The sequence below is a fragment of the Periophthalmus magnuspinnatus genome, chromosome 1, assembly GCF_009829125.3.
Source record: "Periophthalmus magnuspinnatus isolate fPerMag1 chromosome 1, fPerMag1.2.pri, whole genome shotgun sequence".
In the NCBI taxonomy this organism is placed as follows: domain Eukaryota; kingdom Metazoa; phylum Chordata; class Actinopteri; order Gobiiformes; family Gobiidae; genus Periophthalmus; species Periophthalmus magnuspinnatus.
This window is the reverse complement of record NC_047126.1, coordinates 30,746,826-30,767,256: the sequence shown is the minus strand read 5'-3', so window position 1 is coordinate 30,767,256 and position 20,431 is coordinate 30,746,826. Positions and strand designations below refer to the sequence as shown.

General features: G+C 39.3%; 4 protein-coding genes across 4 annotated transcripts; 1 reads left to right on the top strand and 3 right to left on the bottom strand.

Moving 5' to 3' along the window:
• Window positions 1-87: 87 nt before the first annotated feature.
• odam (odontogenic, ameloblast associated) lies at window positions 88-2,635 on the bottom strand. The gene is made up of 10 exons (XM_033971364.2): window positions 2,603-2,635; window positions 2,464-2,529; window positions 2,346-2,381; window positions 2,126-2,200; window positions 1,810-2,055; window positions 1,504-1,560; window positions 1,284-1,412; window positions 636-668; window positions 330-413; window positions 88-252 (listed from the first exon to the last, which is right to left on the bottom strand). Exons 2-10 carry the CDS (start codon window positions 2,521-2,523, stop codon window positions 217-219), a joined length of 756 nt encoding a protein of 251 aa, XP_033827255.1. The 5' UTR covers window positions 2,524-2,529; window positions 2,603-2,635; the 3' UTR covers window positions 88-216.
• A 1,329-nt stretch (window positions 2,636-3,964) lies between these two features.
• scpp9 (secretory calcium-binding phosphoprotein 9) lies at window positions 3,965-5,269 on the bottom strand. The gene is made up of 8 exons (XM_055221720.1): window positions 5,225-5,269; window positions 4,998-5,012; window positions 4,747-4,896; window positions 4,560-4,643; window positions 4,417-4,485; window positions 4,271-4,351; window positions 4,118-4,168; window positions 3,965-4,033 (listed from the first exon to the last, which is right to left on the bottom strand). The coding sequence occupies exons 1-8, from the start codon at window positions 5,267-5,269 to the stop codon at window positions 3,980-3,982; spliced, it is 549 nt and encodes a 182-aa protein (XP_055077695.1). The 3' UTR covers window positions 3,965-3,979.
• Window positions 5,270-8,428: 3,159 nt separating this feature from the next.
• On the bottom strand, window positions 8,429-13,171 carry sparcl1 (SPARC-like 1). Its single transcript, XM_055221719.1, has 9 exons — window positions 13,154-13,171; window positions 12,278-13,108; window positions 11,623-11,728; window positions 10,568-10,692; window positions 9,481-9,601; window positions 9,248-9,384; window positions 8,802-8,950; window positions 8,557-8,705; window positions 8,429-8,473 (listed from the first exon to the last, which is right to left on the bottom strand). The coding sequence occupies exons 1-9, from the start codon at window positions 13,169-13,171 to the stop codon at window positions 8,445-8,447; spliced, it is 1,665 nt and encodes a 554-aa protein (XP_055077694.1). The 3' UTR covers window positions 8,429-8,444.
• Window positions 13,172-17,104: 3,933 nt separating this feature from the next.
• Window positions 17,105-20,308, top strand: scpp1 (secretory calcium-binding phosphoprotein 1). The gene is made up of 8 exons (XM_055222796.1): window positions 17,105-17,221; window positions 17,307-17,361; window positions 17,588-17,635; window positions 17,944-17,997; window positions 18,112-18,162; window positions 18,272-18,307; window positions 18,385-18,447; window positions 18,910-20,308. The coding sequence occupies exons 2-8, from the start codon at window positions 17,308-17,310 to the stop codon at window positions 19,426-19,428; spliced, it is 825 nt and encodes a 274-aa protein (XP_055078771.1). The 5' UTR covers window positions 17,105-17,221; window position 17,307; the 3' UTR covers window positions 19,429-20,308.
• The last annotated feature ends 123 nt before the right edge of the window (window positions 20,309-20,431 follow it).

Sequence of the window (20,431 nt, the reverse complement as noted above, 5' to 3'; positions counted from 1 at the left end):
GGAAGAGCAGGAAGAAAATGGATGGGCCTGCTTCTGAATAAAAATATTCTTGTAACAAAGCACCAAAATAAACATTAATCAAGAGCATTTTGTCACACATCTTTATTTGACATGTTTTTAAAAACATTTGAGACACATGAATATACAAAGAACAGGTCAAATTGTAGGTGATGCAGAAAAAAGGGCTCTTAGTTGGTGAGTGAAGTCTGACGAAGTTCAAGGCTCAAAAAGGAAGGGGAAGTTGGATTGACCCTAGAGAAATTAGCAAAATTTAAACAACAATTAAACCAAATGGCACATATTACTTTGTGATTATTTTAAATTCATACCTCATCAACCCCAGGACCAGAGGCGTCACCGCGCAGCTCCGGGGTGAGCGTAGTGGACTCTTTGTTTGTCCCCAGTGGCCATGTCTGACAAAGAAAGTAATTAATCTATATAATAATAATAGTTCAAGCTAAACATTGAAGCCTATAATTTGATATGGTTAAATAAGCTTGGGAACAAAGTGAATGTGTTTCATTATAAGCCATGTGGATATTTATATCAAACAAATTGACAATTACAAATAGACAATCATCAGTACTGAGATAAACACACAGGTGCTAAAATATAGGAGTTTAAAGGGTACTTACAGAGTCAGTGGGTACTTTTGGTTGGGACGCATGCTGCAAAAGAATAATGAAAATACAAATAAAACCTGGTCAGTTTATGGTTTGATGGGATGTTGTCATTATTTCTATGTTATTCAGTTATATTTGTACTGTGTAATCACAAACATACCATAACTACAACCACCTCAGCAGTTCACTTATTATTGATGCAGCCATTTGAAGCTACACTGATGGATCAACTTATTACTGCTACTACTTTGCATATTATCCTTAGGGTCAATGTGTTACAGAAGAAGTAAGTATCTAAAAGTGTGGCAGGCAGAACGAGAGATATTCATGATTTTCCTCCACAGTCTCACTCTGTTTGTGGTCAGTCTGTCAGACACTGCCAGTTGCATCACAGCACACCACATCCCCACAACCACAGCGCCAACAAACCTTTTATTATTGGACTTATGACAGCATGATCTCACCAGCCAGACATGTGTCCCTCCTCCGGTCTCATCCCAGTCTGACCACCTGCTGTATTGTGAAACCCACTGTCTCCCTGCACTGACCTGAGGAGGGAGCTGTTCCTGCACTGACCTGCAGAGGGAGCTGTTCCTGCACTGACCTGAGGAGGGAGCTGTTCCTGCACTGACCTACATAGGAAGCTGTTCCTGCACTGACCTGCAGAGGGAGCTGTGGTCTCTGAGTGGTCCTGTCCACGTTGGGCTGCACTTGTCCGTTGTTTGGCGGCAGGGGCGCGGTGTTTCTCTGCTGAGGGTATCCATAACGGGGGAAATAGTAGGAAAAGCCCTGCAGGTATCAGAAAAACACAAATGTTCAGGATTTTGGTCATATTTGATGAAATTGTCGTGATGCTGGCGCAGGTTAGCACATGTCCCACCTGCTGTCTGGTCAGCTGAGGATATCCATAGGCAGGATACTGAAACTGAGGGTACATCTGCAAGTTCAAAGCAGGTTTGTTTTTAGTGAACCTCTAACAATATAGTTAATAATACATTTTGTAATATTATAAGTATTATATTATAAGTATTATTATTTCTGTAATTTATACACAATATAAAGTTTCAACATGAATACCTGAATTACTACAGCCTAAAGGCTCATGATGTTACTTGTGTTAAATCACATCAGATGCCAAAGCAGCAGTTTTCCTCCTCCTCTTACTAAATGTCCGCTGTGCACTCACCTGTACAGGGTTCTGTGCCTGCTGTGGGACATTGGGGGCGTTGGGGTCCTGTGGTCCGAGCTGCTCCTGCTGACCGTTGGGGAGGATGACTGGGGTCAGCTGGTTCCCCTGAGAGGGCAGCAGCACCTGAGGGCCCTGAGGGCCGAAGGGCCCGGCCAACTGCGGGTTCAGGTTCACCACCTGAGGAGTGAGCAGCACCTCTGGCTGCTGCTGCTGCAGCACAAACGGAGGCAGCAGTGAAGTGGCCTGGGTAAGAGCAAGTATATGAGCTTTTTAAATGTCCAAATGGTAATGTGGCCTATTGTTTTTGTTTCACCTGTGCTTGACCAAGAGTGGTGAGTGTTAATCCATTCAGTGTGTTCAATCCGTTCAGTCCATTCAGTCTGAAAATCTAGACACAAAATGTTTGAATTTAGAGATACTGTTTTACTTTTGACAACATCTCAAAAAGAAATACTGTAGATGTGTCCTTAGTCCAAAAGATAACCTTTAAAGAAATCACCAAAACAAAGAGACAAGGTAAACATGCTGTTTACCTCATTGCTGTTACTTGTAAGAAGTCCAATCTGCACCTGTTAAAAGGCCACACATGAAAAATATAAATAATAAAACATTCCTTATAGCATTTAAGCATGTTAAACCATCAAAACGTACTGGAAGTCCAGAACTTGTCCTCAAAAGACAGAGTAACAGTATAGCAACTTGAGGCTTCATTGTGGCCTACAGTACAGAATAAAAAACGCACTTATTTTCAACAAAATCCTCAAATTCAGCTCTCTACAATTGAACTTACTTTGCCTTTGCTTTCCCTTTCTGAATGCTTCACCTTGGTCCCATCCTTTATAAATATCTGCAGGTCATCCTGTCCAGAGCCTGCCCAGACGAGCCCTGTGTGGTCAGTACAACAGACGTTTCTCATCACTTAAGTGTGTTATTATGTGTATGTCATGTCTCTAAACGCCATAACAAGTTTGGATAGTGCCAGCTAATCTTTCACTTAATTTTATACAATCATTTATTGCAAAACTATCATGACTTTGCAGTATTTTAAGTAGGAATTGTGAATGTCATGAGGTGGGGGGTCTCACCTCTCACATTTTTTATATTCTACATATTTTTAAGTGTAGAAACTATGCGGGTAATTACAGGCTCTAAATCAACAAGAATTTGGCTTGTCATGGGAAAAAGAACAGCATCGGCAGAAAGTCTGTAATCATAAAGACATGTGTCTCAATCATGTTCAGACTTATGCACAGATATCTTTGGCAAAGAGTTTACAGTGGTGAAATGTAGATCACAAACTGCTCATTTGTGCAAATAGTGTTTACTGTGCAGATTTGATTTTATTCTTTTTTTTCTACCCTGGTCTAATTTTTAAATAAAGTACTTTAAAATAAATAAATAACTTTAAAATCTTGTTAATGAAACACAGAACCATACAGTATAGAGAAGTTTACATAAGGAAAGTCTTGGATCAATTCTGGTCTCACTTGACATTTTTGATTTTTTTTTTTTTTACATAAATATATAGACAGTTTCATGACCAGTAGTTTTCAGGTGTCCAGTCTTAAAGGTGCTCAATTTTCTGGTGCGGGGTCTGCCCCCTACTTGTCTACATAGAGATGTTAATACTGAAATGTTCCACATTATGACATTAAATTTGTCTATCTGAGTTACGGGTCAGATCTGTGGAGTTTTTCATGGTATTTATTCAGTAATTAAAACACTTGTAATCTGATAAATGCTAAATATATGAGGTGTAAAGTCATACTGTGAAACATTCTAGTCAAAGCAAGAACATCTCCACAGAGAAAATCAGATGGCAAATTCTAAACCTGAAAAAGTGCATAGTTCACCTTTAAATACTGTCACAAAGATTTGTATAGAATGTACATGATGAGGGATGATGATGATTTCAGTGAATCTGTAGTCTATAATACTTATGTGGTATTTTTGTTTGTAATTTTCTCATTGTCCACTTGATGGCAGTAAATGCCCACTTGGAGATGGAGCCAAAAATAAATAATAGTGTGATGAAATCTCAAAATGAAATTTTATTAAACATTACATAATGGACATTGGAAATATAATCAGAAAGAAACAACTTTTTTTTTTTTCCATAGGTTTCAATGGTGATGTAAATAAACATCTCAGTTTTTTCTGATTAACTTCACTGAGTAACTTCATTGCTACAAGCACTAGGATCCTCAGTTGGAGGCGGAATCTAAAATAAAAGAAAAAATAAGCATGTTAAAAAGTAAAAAAAACTGAGTTAGGGAGAATATGAATATGTTATAGATAAAGTTACCTGAGTGTCCACTGTGGCCGCTGCTGTACTGTCTGGGATCATGACCTGACGCTGAAAAACAAGCACCAGCTTAGCTCAGACTGGAGTATAAGCTCATTCATAAACATTCACTTATATAATGTAATAATATAATAATATGATCTAAATGTGTACCCTGAAGCGTTGGACTGGGTCCAGCTGAGCTGGGACCAGCTGTGGTTGTTGCTGCTGCATGTTGCCCATAGGGAAACCACCCTACACAAACACATTTTTTATACAAATGATTTTTTTATTGTGATGTGATGACATAAGGAACCTACCATGAGTTGCTGTGGGAGTGGTTGTGGAGGGGTGATTGGCCCCATCTGTGCAACCCCCATGTAAGGATACTGCCACAGAAAAACACACACACATATTGAAAAACAACACAGATTCCACTGACATACGTTTGGGTTACACAAACCTGATTGGCTGCTGGGGCTGGGGCAGGGTACATGTTTGGAATGGGTGCTGGCGGGACACCGTAGGCAGGTAGAGCGGGCACAAACTAAAAGGCCATTTGGAAGTTGTTAAAACCTTAAATTAGCCATAGCTGAAGCTGACATGCTGCACAACTGTAAACTGTCAATTTAACCTCCTCTTTTTCTCACCTGAGGAAACTGGGGTTGCCCAATGAACCCCGCGCCCCCTGGAATTACAATGGGACGCACTAAGCCTCCACCTAACAGGCCGGCGGCGGCTGGATTCACTCCCATCCCCATACCATTCATGGCATTCATAGCTGCCAACAGCCTTGCAGTCTGTTTCAACATAAAAGGGAATTTACACAACAACCTTTATTATAATGCAGTACTTGTATACAACAGTACTTTCATTATAATAATAACACATGATTTCTTACCTTGCCTGCACTGACCTACAATAGCAGAAAACACAGTCAGAAACAAATACTACTAAGAACTTAATCTGAAATCACATTTAGTAGAAGTAGTAGTTGTAGCCGTGGTAGTAGTAGTGGTAATAGTGGTAATAGTGGTAATAGTGGTAATTTAATAGCATTAAAGCAGTTATGGCAGAATAGTAGTTGATGAGCAGTTGATGACACAAATGTCCCAGTTGATTACTTACATAGCAGACTGTAGATAACAGTGTTGTAAAGACCAGGAGCTTCATCTTCTACTGTAAACAAAATAGTTCTATTGAGTTAATTTACACATTTCCTGTCGTATTAATTGTGTAACATACCTTAAGTTTTCTCTGGTGAATGTCATGTGCCAGGAAGAACTACAGTAGTTGTGTGGTTGTGACCGTATAGGTAGAGCTTTTTATCAGTCCCAGAGATTATTAGCATCCAATTAGACAGGAGAAGACCCAGTTATTCATGGACTATTTCTGTCACCTGGGTGTCACCATTTCACTCTTTCTGCAGGACTCAAAATTTGGTTGAAAAGGTCATTTTTAATCTCTTTTTGTTCTCTCACAGGGACCACAGACAACAACAATGATTCATAGGCCCGAGGTAAATGCCTTTAAACCTGCTTTAACCCCACAGTACCACAAACAGATGCATCAGTCGGTGCTGCTGTAGAGCCAGGCTGGGTTGAACTGGACAGATTTGGTTTAATAGTAAAGAAGTAACATTATCTGCTTTTCTGCTATAGTATAGAATGTTACCAAAAGGGGAAATACTTGGACATAGTAGCTCATACATCATAGAAAAGTAATAAAGTAATATTTTCTTTTTTTACTAAATGTATTCCATAACTTATTTGATTTTTAAGTTAAATTAATTATTGTTGTAAATATTTCCAGTGGTGTTAATCCTCATGTAGATACTTTGGTGCTACAAACGCAATTTAATAATCTGGAAACAAACTTTTATACTCACACCTGCACCAGTTTTTAATGTTTTAAATTGATTTATTTAAATAATACTTTGTTTTGTTTGATTTTTGTTTGTATTTTTTCTATTTTGAACAGGGTGCCCATGAAAAAGACAGTGTAAGTCCTCTCATTGGGCCTACCTGTATGAATAAAGATAAATAAATAAAAATTAAGAATTATTAAAATGAAATTAATTTGCACTCCATTTTCAGATCAGTATTATGGGAGACTATAAAAAGGACCTATATCGACCAGATAGCTGTGGTCTGGTTTTAGTCTCCGTCTTGGTAGTTGAGGATCCTTGACTTATACTATCATTGCTTTTACTTATCTCAAAAATATCAAATGAGTGTGTTTTTAGTGTGTTTACCATTTAAATGTTTAATTTGAATGTTTAAAAGTGTCCTGTAAAGGCGTACTTAGTCATGCTCATGTGCTTTTCTGGGCATGTCGTCACATTTTGAGGCTGTCTGGGAACCTTCTGGAGCTGCTGACTGGGCAGCCCACACACACCAGGTAAACAACACTAAGAGACTGGGCTGAGATCGGCTTAAATTATACTCTTGTCATCAGCTTCAAATGAGGAAAAGCTCTTCCTGTGCTCTGCCGTTGCAACACAATAACATATCGTTAAAGAATTACATCATTTCATCACATGTTTTCCACATTGTAATAAAGATATGTTACTTTTTATGGCCTATACAAAACTAAATTATACTTATCTGTGTGTTAGCTTTTTATGTGTCAAATATAGGATGCAGTGTTTTGTTTAGCTTTGGATATTGGCAGCCATTAATCATCCAAAAATGCGTTGCCATCATATACTTTGCCATGACATATAAATGTAAGAAACAAAACAAAAACATTATGAGGCACCTAATAACCACTGCACACAGATTTATTCAAAGATCATATTTATTTTAGTCATTGTGAATCAAGTGATTTATTAAGGCATTGAAGTGTTAAAGAGTCAGACAGCATTGTGGGTGATTGACAGTGTGACTTAAGCAGTATTTCTAATATTGTTGTTTCCTCTGTCTATCCATCCCCGAGCCTTCCTCTTCCTCCTCCTCCTCTTCTTCCTCTTCCTCAGATGCCATCGCCTTTGTCCCCGAAACTTGAGTCCTTCTGAGACGTGTAGCAGCAGATCGCACAAATCGAAGTCCACCTGCTATTTTCCCAGCATTCCCTGGGATGGGCTGCTGCTGTTGGTTGTTGATTCCTGCCGGAGCGACCAGCTGGACTTGCCCTGGTGTCAAAAATGCATTCTGAGGGTTTCCAATGGCTCCCCCTTGTGGAAGTATGGCAAACAACGTGATGGGTGATCCTTGTCCTGGCAGGCCTGCTTGCCCCTGTGCGATCACACCTCCTCCTCCGGGCTGTCTTACTGCAAACTGGCCTCCTTGTTGGATAGTGCCGAGAGGTATGAACTGTTGTATCGGAGGTTGGCTGACTTGGTTTCCAGCTTGCTGTAGATAAAGTGATCCTCCTAAAGGAACTAAATGGGCCACAACAGCCTGTCCATTCAGTGGGACCCCATTTTGGGCAGCTGCATTTACATTGTTGCCCGCTATACCTCCAACATTTTTCCCCCCAGCTTTGGCCAGCGTTTCAGCGCTTGCCGAGGTCAGACCCCCCTCCACCAGAACAGCCAGACTTGGAAAGATCAGCCAAAGTGTGCACAACATTTTACCCAAGAGCAGCAAGTGATCAACAGAATGAAGACACTTTCTCTGCTTTTATTCACATTGTCCCATCCAGTAATCACCAACAAACAGCCAATCAGAGTCCAGCACATTACCTCCAAACACGTTACAGTGCTCACCGTGACTGTGCATCTTTGCTATTTTCGCTTTGTTGACTACAAAGACGTTCATTTGGATTATGTGGCTGTTCAAAACCAAGAATTAGTGGACAGCGTTTTCTGGTGTCATTGTACAGAGCTTACACAAAAATAGTCAGTAACAAAGATATAATAAAAGTACATTGGAGATGTTATTTAACAGTGGTACAGGTGCACTGCTCTCCATTCAGCCCTGGAGTTTTCAAATTCTAAAAAGTCAAATACTTCCTTTTGCTGAGAGTACAAACCAAACAAATGATATATAGCAAGGTATTCGGGTTAGACTAAGGTATTACAAATGTGATACTCTAAAAGGGTTTAATAACATTTGAAAAGACATTCAGAGTCATTTCTACAGCCATAAAACAAAACAAGAAAGTTCAACATTGGCTGAACTAAAAGACTAGATCGAGTCAACTACAAGGAGCTTTTGTAAACTAATCTCCAGTTTGGAATGCTCTTGGACATTTTTATTGAGAAAAAATTTAACATCTTAATAAAAAATATAAAGTATTTCCAGGACTAGTCTGTCTGGATGAAACAGGGCCTATAATTATCTCTAAACACGAGGTAAAGTGAGTTTGTTCATACTGTTTACACTTGTGGGACTGTCTCTGAAGCTCAGAACAACAAACTGGTGTCCATATCCTCTGTGAATGACAAAAAGAAAAGCACAGATTTAACTTCACGATTATAATTTGATGCGAGTCATTGTTGATTTTGCTGACCGTACCTTCTTTGATGCCAAAACAGGAAGTCCACTCTTTGAATGACACCTGCTTGTCTTTGTCAGAATCACACTCCTGGAAGAAGAGGGAAGTGCAGTGCTCCATGGGCACGAGAGGCACCCTCAGAGGGGCCAGCTCCGAGTGGGACAGCTGTCTGTAAAACCCCAGTTAGCATAAGGTGAGTAGGGAGCGAGTGTGTGATCATGTGTTTATGTTTTATGCCTTTTTCATACATAAAAACACTACATACCGGTCAGAGGGGTGTTGGTCCAGCTGTGCAAACTGCCAGTGAACGGGATAGATGTACATGTGGTAGTTTTTCTCAAAGTCCCGTTCAAGAAGTTCGACTGAGTGATCACCGGCATGAAGACGTCTCTCACTCTCAAAGATTTTTTTCACCTAAATGCACATATATTATTTGTCTGCTAGTTTGGATGCACTTTGGATACTGAACTTATTCAAAACTTGATGAACGGAACAGTTTAAAGTTAAAACTGCAATCCACATATTCTCTGAGGTCTGGCCAATCAGAGCAGAGGATGAGCTGTTTTAAATATTTGTCGATATAGAGCAGAGCAGAGACAGCGTTGAGACTTTTTTAAATGTAGCTACAGTTACATGTTTAGAAATATTGAATTACAAGTACATGTTTAAACTCTAGTTACTCCCCCCGATTTCAATTATTATTGAAATTACTCTTAAGCGTTGTTTAGGCGTTAGGAAGCCCGGGGAGGTGGTGTCGTGTTCATACAGCTGAAGTAAGACATTTTTCAGCCAGTCCCTCATCCTCAATGGAAACTGGATCAGCTCTGGGTCCAGGCAGGGCGGGATCACTGCAGCAAGACAGAGGGACAAGAGGGACATGAGGACTTTGTGAAAGACATTATCAGAAACAGATACTTTGCATAATACCATGTTTTTATACTTACGTTTGCATGATCCAGTGTAGTCCAGATGAAGCCGGTGTCCTTTCTTAGTGCCCTCGAGGTTACATTTTGTGGCAAACAGTTCGCAAGATGTGTCATATGTTTTGTTGTCAGTTCCACAGACCTGCAGAAATTAAAAAAAATATATATATATTCATAGGAACTTACATTATTGGTAGAGCGATCAGATCCACTGAGCCACAGGTTGGCGGTGCAATTCCAGCTCCTACAGATGAATCCTGTCGTTGTGTCCTTGGGCAAGACACTTAACCTGCCCCAGTGTCTGTGCACACTGGTGTATGAATGCGTGTGTGAATGGATGAGTGGTTTCTTAATGTAAAGCGCTTTGAGTACTAAAATTCTGACAATTTTCCATGTGATAGAAAGAACAATATATTTTCAGTAATGATCACATGTACCTTATCTTTGTACTTGTTTTTTTTTTTATATTTTTTGTAGTATGAAGCCCATATGGTGAGTTTGAAGCCCATTTGTGCTGTAGTTGATGGAATAATTCAGATCTATGACACATTATAGATTATACTAACTACTAAAGTGTTCAATAGCTCTGTTTATCTATTGGTGGCCACATGTTTTATAATATAGTTCACTTAAAAAAGGTTTAATGAGGTTGTCCAGCTGTAGGGTTACAAAATAGTTTCAATATTGTCGTTTATCTTGATATTTTCTGAAACAATATATCCCACTTTAGAATTTGTTATTGAGGCCTAGGGGGAAGAAAGAAATGGTAAATTGTCACATTTTCATATAGCGCTTTGCCACGTTCAAGGCACTCAAACACTCGAAGCATTTTACATCAAGGAACCACTCACTCGTTCACAGACACATTCATGCACCAGTGTACACAGACACTCGGGGCGATGTAAGTGTCTTGCCCAAGGACACAGCGACAGCATTCATCTGTGGGAGCTGGAATCATACCGGACAAACGCTCAACCAACTGAGCTACTGTCGCCCAAGAGAAAAACTAAAGCGAAAGAAAAAGTTAAATGTCTGTATTTCATTTGTTGTATTCAAACAGTGAAATAAAAACAGATTAGGCCTAGCTGCTAGTTCTGTCAGTGCTTACATGGTCCAGCTCATTTAGACTTGGAGGACATTCCGATGGCACTTGACACACACAACTTGGCTTATTGCCGTCGTCCAGTTTACATGTTTTCCCACGTTTGCAGCGGAAGGTGTCGCATGGGTCTGCTACACAAACAACATAGAACAAATTGCCATGAACTTTTTCCTTTATTTACACATTTGTATCAAACCAGACTGTAGAGATGGACAATATATCAAGGAGCCAGATCACCATTTCAGTTTCATCAGGATTCATGTAAGTTCTGTATCTTTATATCGTCTTGAAGAGGTCACTAACGTCATCTGCTTCACACTTCATTGCACTGACTCTCACTCAGAGCATTGAGGCGGCCGACCAATGGGAGATGTGGGCGGGGAATAGGCATGGGGCGATGTTGACATTTTGTTTTATCATGGCCTGGATGTTCTGGATATGAATAGTTATAATTGTAATGTTGTAGAACTTTTGTGTAACTGTACTTTGTTATCAGTGAAAACTACTACGATTTAGCAGAGAACATTGTTTCTGCACATTCTGGTGATGTAATGGCGATTATGTTTGTTGCCAATTATCACGATTATATAAAATGGCCCACAAACGATTAATGTCAACCCTTTTTATCACGATAATTAATATTATTATTTATTTTCCCATCCCTAGTGAGGAAAGGGGTCTTTGTTAGAGCATAGAGCTGTATTCAAAAGAACATTTGGTGAAATTTCCATATTGTCATTCACAAAGCAGCATATCGTAGTGTGAGATTCGATTTTATCACAATATGGCCCGCCGTACCAGAAGGCCATAACCTCTTTTTCCATCCCACACATTGGCATTCCACTGCCATTCATGTTGGTTCTGTGATTAGACTTCCCTGATCTCTCTCATTGACTCTTAAGCCTGCCACGGTTGTGTTATAGCAGTGGACGGGATCACTGCTTACTGGTCATGTGGAAGTTTGAGCGTGAAGTGCCGGTCAGCAGATTCTGGGATAAGATTGTTGGGACAGTGTGCTGTTTTGGCCTGTGGTGCACACTGTTACTACTGCACAAACTAACCTGAGGCTTCAAGGTCCTGGGTGACTCCTGCCAGCGCGGCCCTCGACCCGGGGTACAGGTCCACCGTGGCTCGGATCTGCACTGGATTCACTCCCACCAGAGCCCCCTAAAAAGAAAGCGTGAACGTAACTTAACTGGTTTCATTATCACCAACGGATCTAATTTAGAGGCCCAGTCTGTCAAAGTTAAGAGTAGTTTTTCTATATGTTACCACAAGGTGTCACAAGTCAGTAGTTTTATGGTCAGCTTCCAGGTTTGATAAATGGAGTGGTTGAATCAGGACACCCAGAATGTAATAAATAATTGTAATTTAAAATCAACCACTTATAGAAGTAGAAAAGACATTATTAAAAAAGACTAATTTACAGGCTCTTTATTTGTTCTAATTCAGGAAATGCTTTATGCAGGATGCTATATAAATATTCCCATATGCATTTTAATGGACATTTTAGGAGATGAGAAAAAAAAAAAAGATAAAATAAACACTATACTGATGCTTCACCTGTCCAATTAGTTGCCACACTGGATGAGAACCATCTGGAACAAACTGCTGAGGACTATCCCAGACAGTTTCTCAGTCAAGTTCCACACTTATGGTTCAAAATCAAGGACAAGGCCTTTTAAATATTGCACGCTTTGAATATTTATACAGTACCCATTTGCCGGCCCTCCTCCTCTTGGTCTTGTGCGCTCCGTTGTCAGTGCTGTTGCCCTCTGACTGCACCGGCTCCTCCTTGGCTGGCTTGGGCGGGTTCGGCTCTGCTTCGATCCGGGCCTCATCTTTCTGAGGAGAGTGTTTCTTCGATCGCTGGTTCTTCTGCTTCCTCTGCCTCTTCCTGCCTTGAACATTACTGTTGTTCTTTCTCTCCTCCTCCTCCTCCTCCTCCTCCTCTTCCTCTCCTCTCACTGGCATATCGTTCTGAACCTCCGTAGCATCATGTGACACACTGTCCGCATCTTTCATCTTTTGCTTGTCGCTTTCTGTTTGCGCAGATTTATCATGTTGTTTTTCTTCATATTTGTCCAGTTGTTGAGCGTTTACTTCATCCACACTGGACACTGGACGTTTTTCATCCATATCTTTGGCTGGTAGGATCTTGACAAGTTGTAAGCTGTTGCTGTCACTGGCGTAGTCCAAACCCAATGGAGTCTCAGATTCAGCGCTGCTTTCCACTTCCTCAAACAATTTCTCCTGTTTAGCCTCAGTTTTCTCCATAGTCGTCTTCACTTGATCTGCAGCGTCTTCCACAGCTTCTTCCACTACCTCCTGGGCATCATTGGACTCGGCATCATCAGTATCTTCTCCGGTGTTTACAAGTGCCTCCAGTTCCTCTTCACTCATCAGCACTGCTCTGGCCTTAGACATCTCAGAGGGTGAATCTGCGTTCTCCTCTGTGGTTCGCTCGTCTTGCTCCTGACTGTTGGCTTCATACGTGATTAATGTGGGCAAGAGTTGAGTCTGGTGGACCTTCTCTGCGGTGGCATCCTTGATCAAATGAAAAAGAGCATAAATATACTTTTTAATTCATACTTGTGAATTCAAAATCATTACCTTTGCTTTGTCATTGTAGGATCTTTTGTGTAAATCATGATGCTTCACATGTGGGACTCCTTTTACCTGCAGACAGAGAAGTGTGATGGGTCCATTTTGTTAGGTGCATAAACAAAACTTTTTCAACTATATAAAACTACAGAAACAGCAGAGACAGGGAAGTGCTCATCAAAAACTATAAATAAAGGCTTTTAAATATATTATGTTTTTAACCAAGTGAGTGCCTGGTATCTTTCTTTCCTTATAAAAAATACATTTTATAAATAATCTTATATTCTGTAACACTGACCTATTATGGAGATCCTGGGGCAGAACTCCAAAATCATAGAATTATAATAAATACGTCTGAATGTTTTCTATGGTCTTGCCAAAAAGATTGTCACATAGCTACTGAAAATTGTGCATAAAACGTTATGTAACTTACCGCAAATGTTGCTGTCAGTAAGCAAAGGAATATAAAACAGGCCCTCATATCTGAAACAGAGAGTCAACTGTAAACAATAAATTCAGTGTAAATAGATCTCATTCTGTGGCAAAATTCACTTGGCACATCGTTCAAAGCTATGTTTATCTGTATGCTGCGGACATGTCCATCATGCCGTTGTCATGGTTATAGTTCTGTGTGTCTCTCATTCAGAGCTAAAATAAACAACAGAAGGCACCAGACTGGAAGAAATTTGACTAAGTCCACAAAGTTTTTGTCCCACTGGACGGAAACAAAGCCAACATGTTCAGTCCCATCAACCGGGCAAAAGCACGCAGGGTTAACCAAAACAGAAGGCTGCTGGACGAAAAGTCATTTTGAAATAATGTAGTGTGCACTAGCTTTGGATGTGGCCTAAACTTTGAAGGTTGTTGCAGGTTGTTTTTACCAAAGACAAATAATTATTTTATGCCAGTATATTGTAAATAAAATTAAGAAACATGCAGATTTAATGTAACTGAACTAAAAAATAATCGGCTTAAATAAGTAAGAATGTGAGACAGATTTGAAAATTAATCAGCATTTTAACAGAAATCTAAACACTTAAAGTCACCAATTATCTGGCAAAAATACGTCTGTTTATATTAGATTCGGTTAGTGTTTTAATGCACAAGAGGAAGTCATTACAATAACTACAACAAACAGATAACAGAAATATGTCAGAGATCAGATACAGGTAAAATGATGAGCAAATGAGACGTGTTTTACCTGAGGCTGGCTGTAGCAGAGTAAACCCACAGCTGTCTGAACGTGAGTCTGTGAAGCTTCTGATTTCACCCCTCTGTCCTCACAAACTGGACCACCACAGTCACATACACACACTCGGACCACTCAGGCATGGGGGTCCTGCCCTGCACAACATAGACTGTGGGGCGTATCGATATGAGTGAGGAGAAGCTATAAACATCTCAGGTATTACTGTTAAATCGGTAAGTGCACATTCATTATTGCATATTGTTTTTTTCTGTGTTATAATGATGTTTCCTCATCACTAACAGACCTGGAGTTGTTTTTTGTTTCATTCACACATGTTTAACACACCTACTGCATGACATCACAAGGTGGAACAGAGCATTTTGAGGTTTGGAGATGTAGACAGACTAATAATAAAGGATTACTCAAACACAACTCTTTTTTTTTAGGACGTAACAACATTATAACATAACTTAAAGCTCATTTTGTGAATCAATTTTGTGTAATATAGGACCTTTAAAGAGGAGGTACTATGCAGAATCAACTTTTTGGAGATTTCTACGTTGTTCCTTCATCAAAAACATGCCTGAAGAGGTTTTAGATGTTATCCATGCATGTTTAAGTAATTTAGCGATCTCTCCCGGACGCTCTTTGAACCCTCCTTACGGTTAGCTGTAAAATTTTGTCCAAAGCTCCGCCCACAAGCCTATGTCATCCATGCTAATGGCCATAATTCTTCATAAATATACAAAAAGCATGATACAAAACAATACACTACTACTTCATCAACATATGTGCAATATTTTAATTTGCGGGTGATGTCACTCTGAAGGGGGGGGTGACTTAGTGTGGAGAGCAAAAGAAGGAGAGATTCAAAGCATCAAAAATGAAAGTAAAACTTATAAAACGTGTTAATACGTTGTTCCTGGCAAGTATAGCATTTTCAAAAACATTAAAAAGTAACACGATGGTCTAAATATGGCATGTGTTGCAGTTAATACCCCATCGAAGTAAAACACCCCCGCTTTAATAGTCGAGGTGTGTTCTGAGCTCTAAATGTCATGTTGCACAATACACTTCCCTTGTGGCATGTCGTTGTAAATATATTTGCAACTAGTAACTGCGGTTATTGTTTAAAGATAGAACATATTGCTTTTAATAGATTCAGATCATTATTATGTCCCACTGTCGCTGTCTCTCCTCTGGTTTATGCTTTATTTTGTCGTTAAGCATATTTCCAGTCTTTCATTGAGGACAGGCATTTTGTCCAGTTGACAGAATTGAATTTTTGTTTCACTATTACCCGCCATTTAGGAAAAAACTACTTTTCCCTCATAGATTTTTCCACAGTATATATTGAATTTGGAGATGTGTCAAATGTGTTCCTTCTGATGATTCCTGTTTTTTCCCTAGTTTGTTTTCTTTCTTTCTCTCTTTGCTATTGTGAAGTTTATAGTTTTACTAACTGGCTGGATGTGGGCAGCAGATGTGACACACGTAGACGTAATTCCATAATTGTTCCTTATAGCAAGAGGCCAAAACTTGTGTAAATTGCACTGTTGTTATGATTAGGAAAAAAAATATGACACAACCTTTATTTTTTTAATGACTAAAATACCAGAAAAATATGCTCCTTGTTCTTAAATAGTCCCTGCATTTTGGATGGAATTTTCAGCAATGACGTAGGTAGAGGTACTTTCTACTTCCTGTATTTTTCTTTTCAACATTTTTTTCCATAAACAGCCACTTGACTGATGTAAAACTATGACATCTGTGATCATATGCACTTGAATGTTGAATACATTGTTTGTTACATTTTAAAGAATGGGTTTGATCGTCAACATTGAGACTGGGGTGTTTAGGTCAACTTTTATAACCTTTCTCTATTTTTAAATTAGACGAGATTAAGCAATAAATGTGCATAACTAAAACTATTTAAAAACTGAGCGCCATAAACAGGCATCAATCTTCTCTGGCCTCCGCCTCTTGGTGCAGCAGAGCCCTCTAGCTGGTAGCTGTGGTTTGGGCAAACAGCTCCAGACTGGTGAATATACACTGTAATTACAGGTCTCTTTAGCATGGTGGAAATCCAGTGTGAGGTTAAACAAGGAATTCTGTAAATGTATTTTAAGCTTGACCATGTATGGATATCCAGGAAGCAATTATGATGTTCACAGAAGTCTTTTTTTTTTTTTTTTTTACTGTACAAGCTCTCCTTCTAAGAACGACACAGTTTTGAGGCCAAAAATATAAAACTGGATACAAATTATGTTTTTGATATTTTGTCAGAGCTGCTGCCTGAAGATGGGAGCAGATGTCTGTTGTGGTACAGTATAATATGCACTTACATAATCTTCTGTAACTGAGACACTACTTAACTAATATAAAATGAGGCAGTCACGGTCTAAACGAGAAAACTCGTAATTAGAGCGGAAACGAGCGTGACCCTGCCTGGCCCTCCTTTCCTCCCAGAGTGGGCGACAGTGTTTTTTCACCAGGCCACAAACCCTGTGGTTGACGATGCTAAACTATATTTCACATTTAAGGCTGACAGGGGAGGAGAGAATTTACTGTCTGAATGAACCAGCCCAGAGTGTTTATGCAAGTCCAATTATCGTCTGCTTTCTATTTTGTGTATGTTTCCAGCTCTTTCTCAAGGAAAAAAAATCTTCTAATGTTGGCAAGACACAGACACCCGGAAGGAAGTGATGCAAGCATCTTAATGGGCTTTACATATATACAGAGGGCTGGGGCGCTTGAGCATCACATCCACAGACAGGCGCTGACTGACTGGTACTGCTCAGAAAGGACACTAATTTCATCACAGAAATACTCCACTGCCAAAGGTTTGGAACCTTCACAAAAAAGAGGTGAATTATGTTTTTATGCTTGTATTCACTACTTCATTCATAATGAGACCATGGTTATAATTTGATTTTTTTGCATTTTTTGCAGAATGAATGCTTTCATCATATTCTTTTGCTTTTTCTGTGCAGTCTGTGCAAACCCAGTAAGTATATTCCACACATAATTTGTATACAGCAGTACAAAACATGTTTAATGTTGTAGGAGAAATGCCAAACTGACGTAACAAATGGATTAGTTTATAGTCCGTTCAGTCCCACCTCTAGTGACTCAACAAGTCTACATGTGCATAGTGTGTGCAGCTAATGTGCAGAATTATTGTCAGATTGTGACTTTTGAAATAACCATTTTGTTCCTCTTGTGTTCTCCAGATTACAGTCAATATAGATTTGGATCCATCAGCACCAGACACAAACTTGGTAAGATCTTTATTTTAAATATGCCATTGCTGAACATAATGTTACATTGAACTTATTCTACAGTAAATCATTGAAAGGTTATCATGCTCATCAACAGCTGTGCTTTTGCTGCTTTCCCACACGTGTCTTGTTTACCATGTCTGCACAGTCTTGCAATAATACTTGTTGTGCAACATTTGAATGAATGGATTGTGCTCATATGATTTACAGAATGATTGCAAAGATGAAGTTTAATTGTTCATTTGCAGTTATAGGGTATAATTACCCATGTTGTGGTCTTGGCTAACTGTATGTTTCTGTCTTTTTAGACAGAACCTCTCTTGATTACACAATTATCTGGAAATGACACCTCAGAAAGTCAGGTAAAAGTCGAATTCTGTTTTTTTTCCCCTCCATTTTCAGTAGTTTGAATACTGTGTATGTTGCCTCGTGCCTGTTTTTTACTTTACTTTTTTTTTATCTTTTTCATTTTTTAGAGTTCACAATCACAGTCATCAGAATCTGTAGAATCTGCATCAAGTGACAGTGTGAGTTGGAAACACACAACGTACAGCAAACGTGTTAATTTGACTTGAAACTTTATGCCTGTAGATTTGAATGTTCCATATGTTGATCTGTGCCTTTGTCTCTTTACAGACATCAGAAGAAAGTGACTCAGTTGAATCCAATGAGGTATCTTGGAAACTTATATTTTATTAACTATTGTTAGCTACTGCTCAGTATAATTGACTTTTCCACTATTTTTCTAGAACACTGAGATGCTGGTTGAAACAAGAGATGACAGCATGGGCAGTGAAGAGAATATTAGGAAGGTATGTTCACTTAATTAACTCTGCTAGGTGTCATGAGCATTCATTTCTGCACCAAAACAAGCAGGCTACAGCCATAAACAAACCACCTTTAGTGTTCAAGGGTGCAGTCGAGGGTCTGCTGTGTGCTTGTCTTTATGGAGATGGTATTGCTTTGCCTGGAATGTTATTAAATGTGCCTCTTTATGTAGACGAACAGACCAAGTTGCAGCTCAGATCTGCAATAATGAATTAAATAAAATAATTAAATACATGCAAGGAATATATGTTTTATCTCATAGTAGTAAAAGAAAATTTCAGTTAACCTTTCAATTAACAATTTAATCCCATAGTGTGAAACATTCCAGGCAAAGACCTTTACCAATAGTACTGTTTTATGAAGGGTTAGTTTTTTTTATTATTATTATTATTATTAGGCTATAAACTGTTCAAAAGTGTCAACTTGTGGAATTGTTTTCTTTTTAGAGCTGGGTTCGAGTATTTGCGACAGTTGTACGAGACGCCAGCACGGAAGACAACAGCACAGAAGTGAAAGATCAGCAGATTCTCAACAAATTGGCAGCCCAGCAGCCCATGATCACCCCCACAGTGAAGACTCTAAAACAGAGCAACAATCCCATAGTGTCACTGCTGCAGAAGGCCCAGGCCGCCAGCACCTCCAGCAGTGAGAGCGCAGAAAGCACCGACAACACGGCTCTCATCATGGCCGCCACCGCAGACAGCAGCCAGAGTGTGAGCAGCGAGAGCAACGAAACCTCCTCATCCTCCGAGGCCAGTGACAGTATGCAGAGCTCAGAAAGTGACGAGGACAGCAACGTGAGCGACAGTGCGGAGCTAAACCAGATCATAAACTGCGTGAACGGAACCCAGAGCTGCGAAAGCGAAGAGTACGTCTTTCAGGACATTGGAGATGATGCCAATTACTCTGTGGACAACTTGATGGTGCTCGACAAGGACGACAGGGAGCTCAGCCTTAGAAGATAACATTATTCACATGTATGAACTGAGAAGTGATAATATCCATTAAAACATAGCCTACTGTAAAACCTGCCTGTAACTTCAGAATGTCTTGTTTCCTCTGTTTTTATAAGAAGTTTGACTCTAAGTTTTAAACCAAATTGTGCAATGTATATGTATGTATCAAAATGTGTTTGTTTATTAATACAATTGTGTAATTTATACTAACATACTTTGATTGATACTTTGATTACTTGTGTTTTCTTTAAAGTAACATCATGGAAGTATGAAGTACATTTTCTGTATGTGGCACGTCATCTGCAAAATTCCACTGAAAGTCAAAACCATACTTCGAAACATACGGCTGTAACCAGAGTGGGAAGGAGTTTGCTCAGTAGTCTGGATTCCTCATACAAACATAGGGTGACCAGATGTCTCTATTTACCCAGGACAGTCCCAGTTTTGAGTACGGTGTCTCATGTCACAGCAGTTTTATCCAAAACCACTGATTTGCCCCAGTTTTGTAGAGGAAATGTCCCAGGTGTCCCTATATTTGACCGATTTGATACACGCCAACCGTACAGAGCGGAATATATTGTTATTTGTTTAGCTAAAATACAGATAACCATGCTAAGGACCACAAGGCAAAGAAATGAACTTTGAACCCTCAGATTGTGCAGGCTACTGACCCACAAGTGAGTCGAGAATAGACAATGTTACATGTTCTTTAAACAGTTTCATTTATACATATATAATTTTGAAAATCTGGTCACCTTATACAAACGTCACTTGAGAATCCACTCTGGGGAAAAGTCTCTGGGGAAGAACTCTGCAGTAAAACTTTCACCACCAGAGAGAAGCCTTGTTTTGTATGTTTCAATGTTTATTTGGTTGTTTTGCATTTGACCCAATAAAATGAAATATAACAACATTTCAAACTGTTTATATTTGCTTATAACTAACTCTTTGGTTGCTTTTTAGATGGTTTTGTCCTTTGCATCTCTATGGGTGTTTTCTACTTTTCACACAA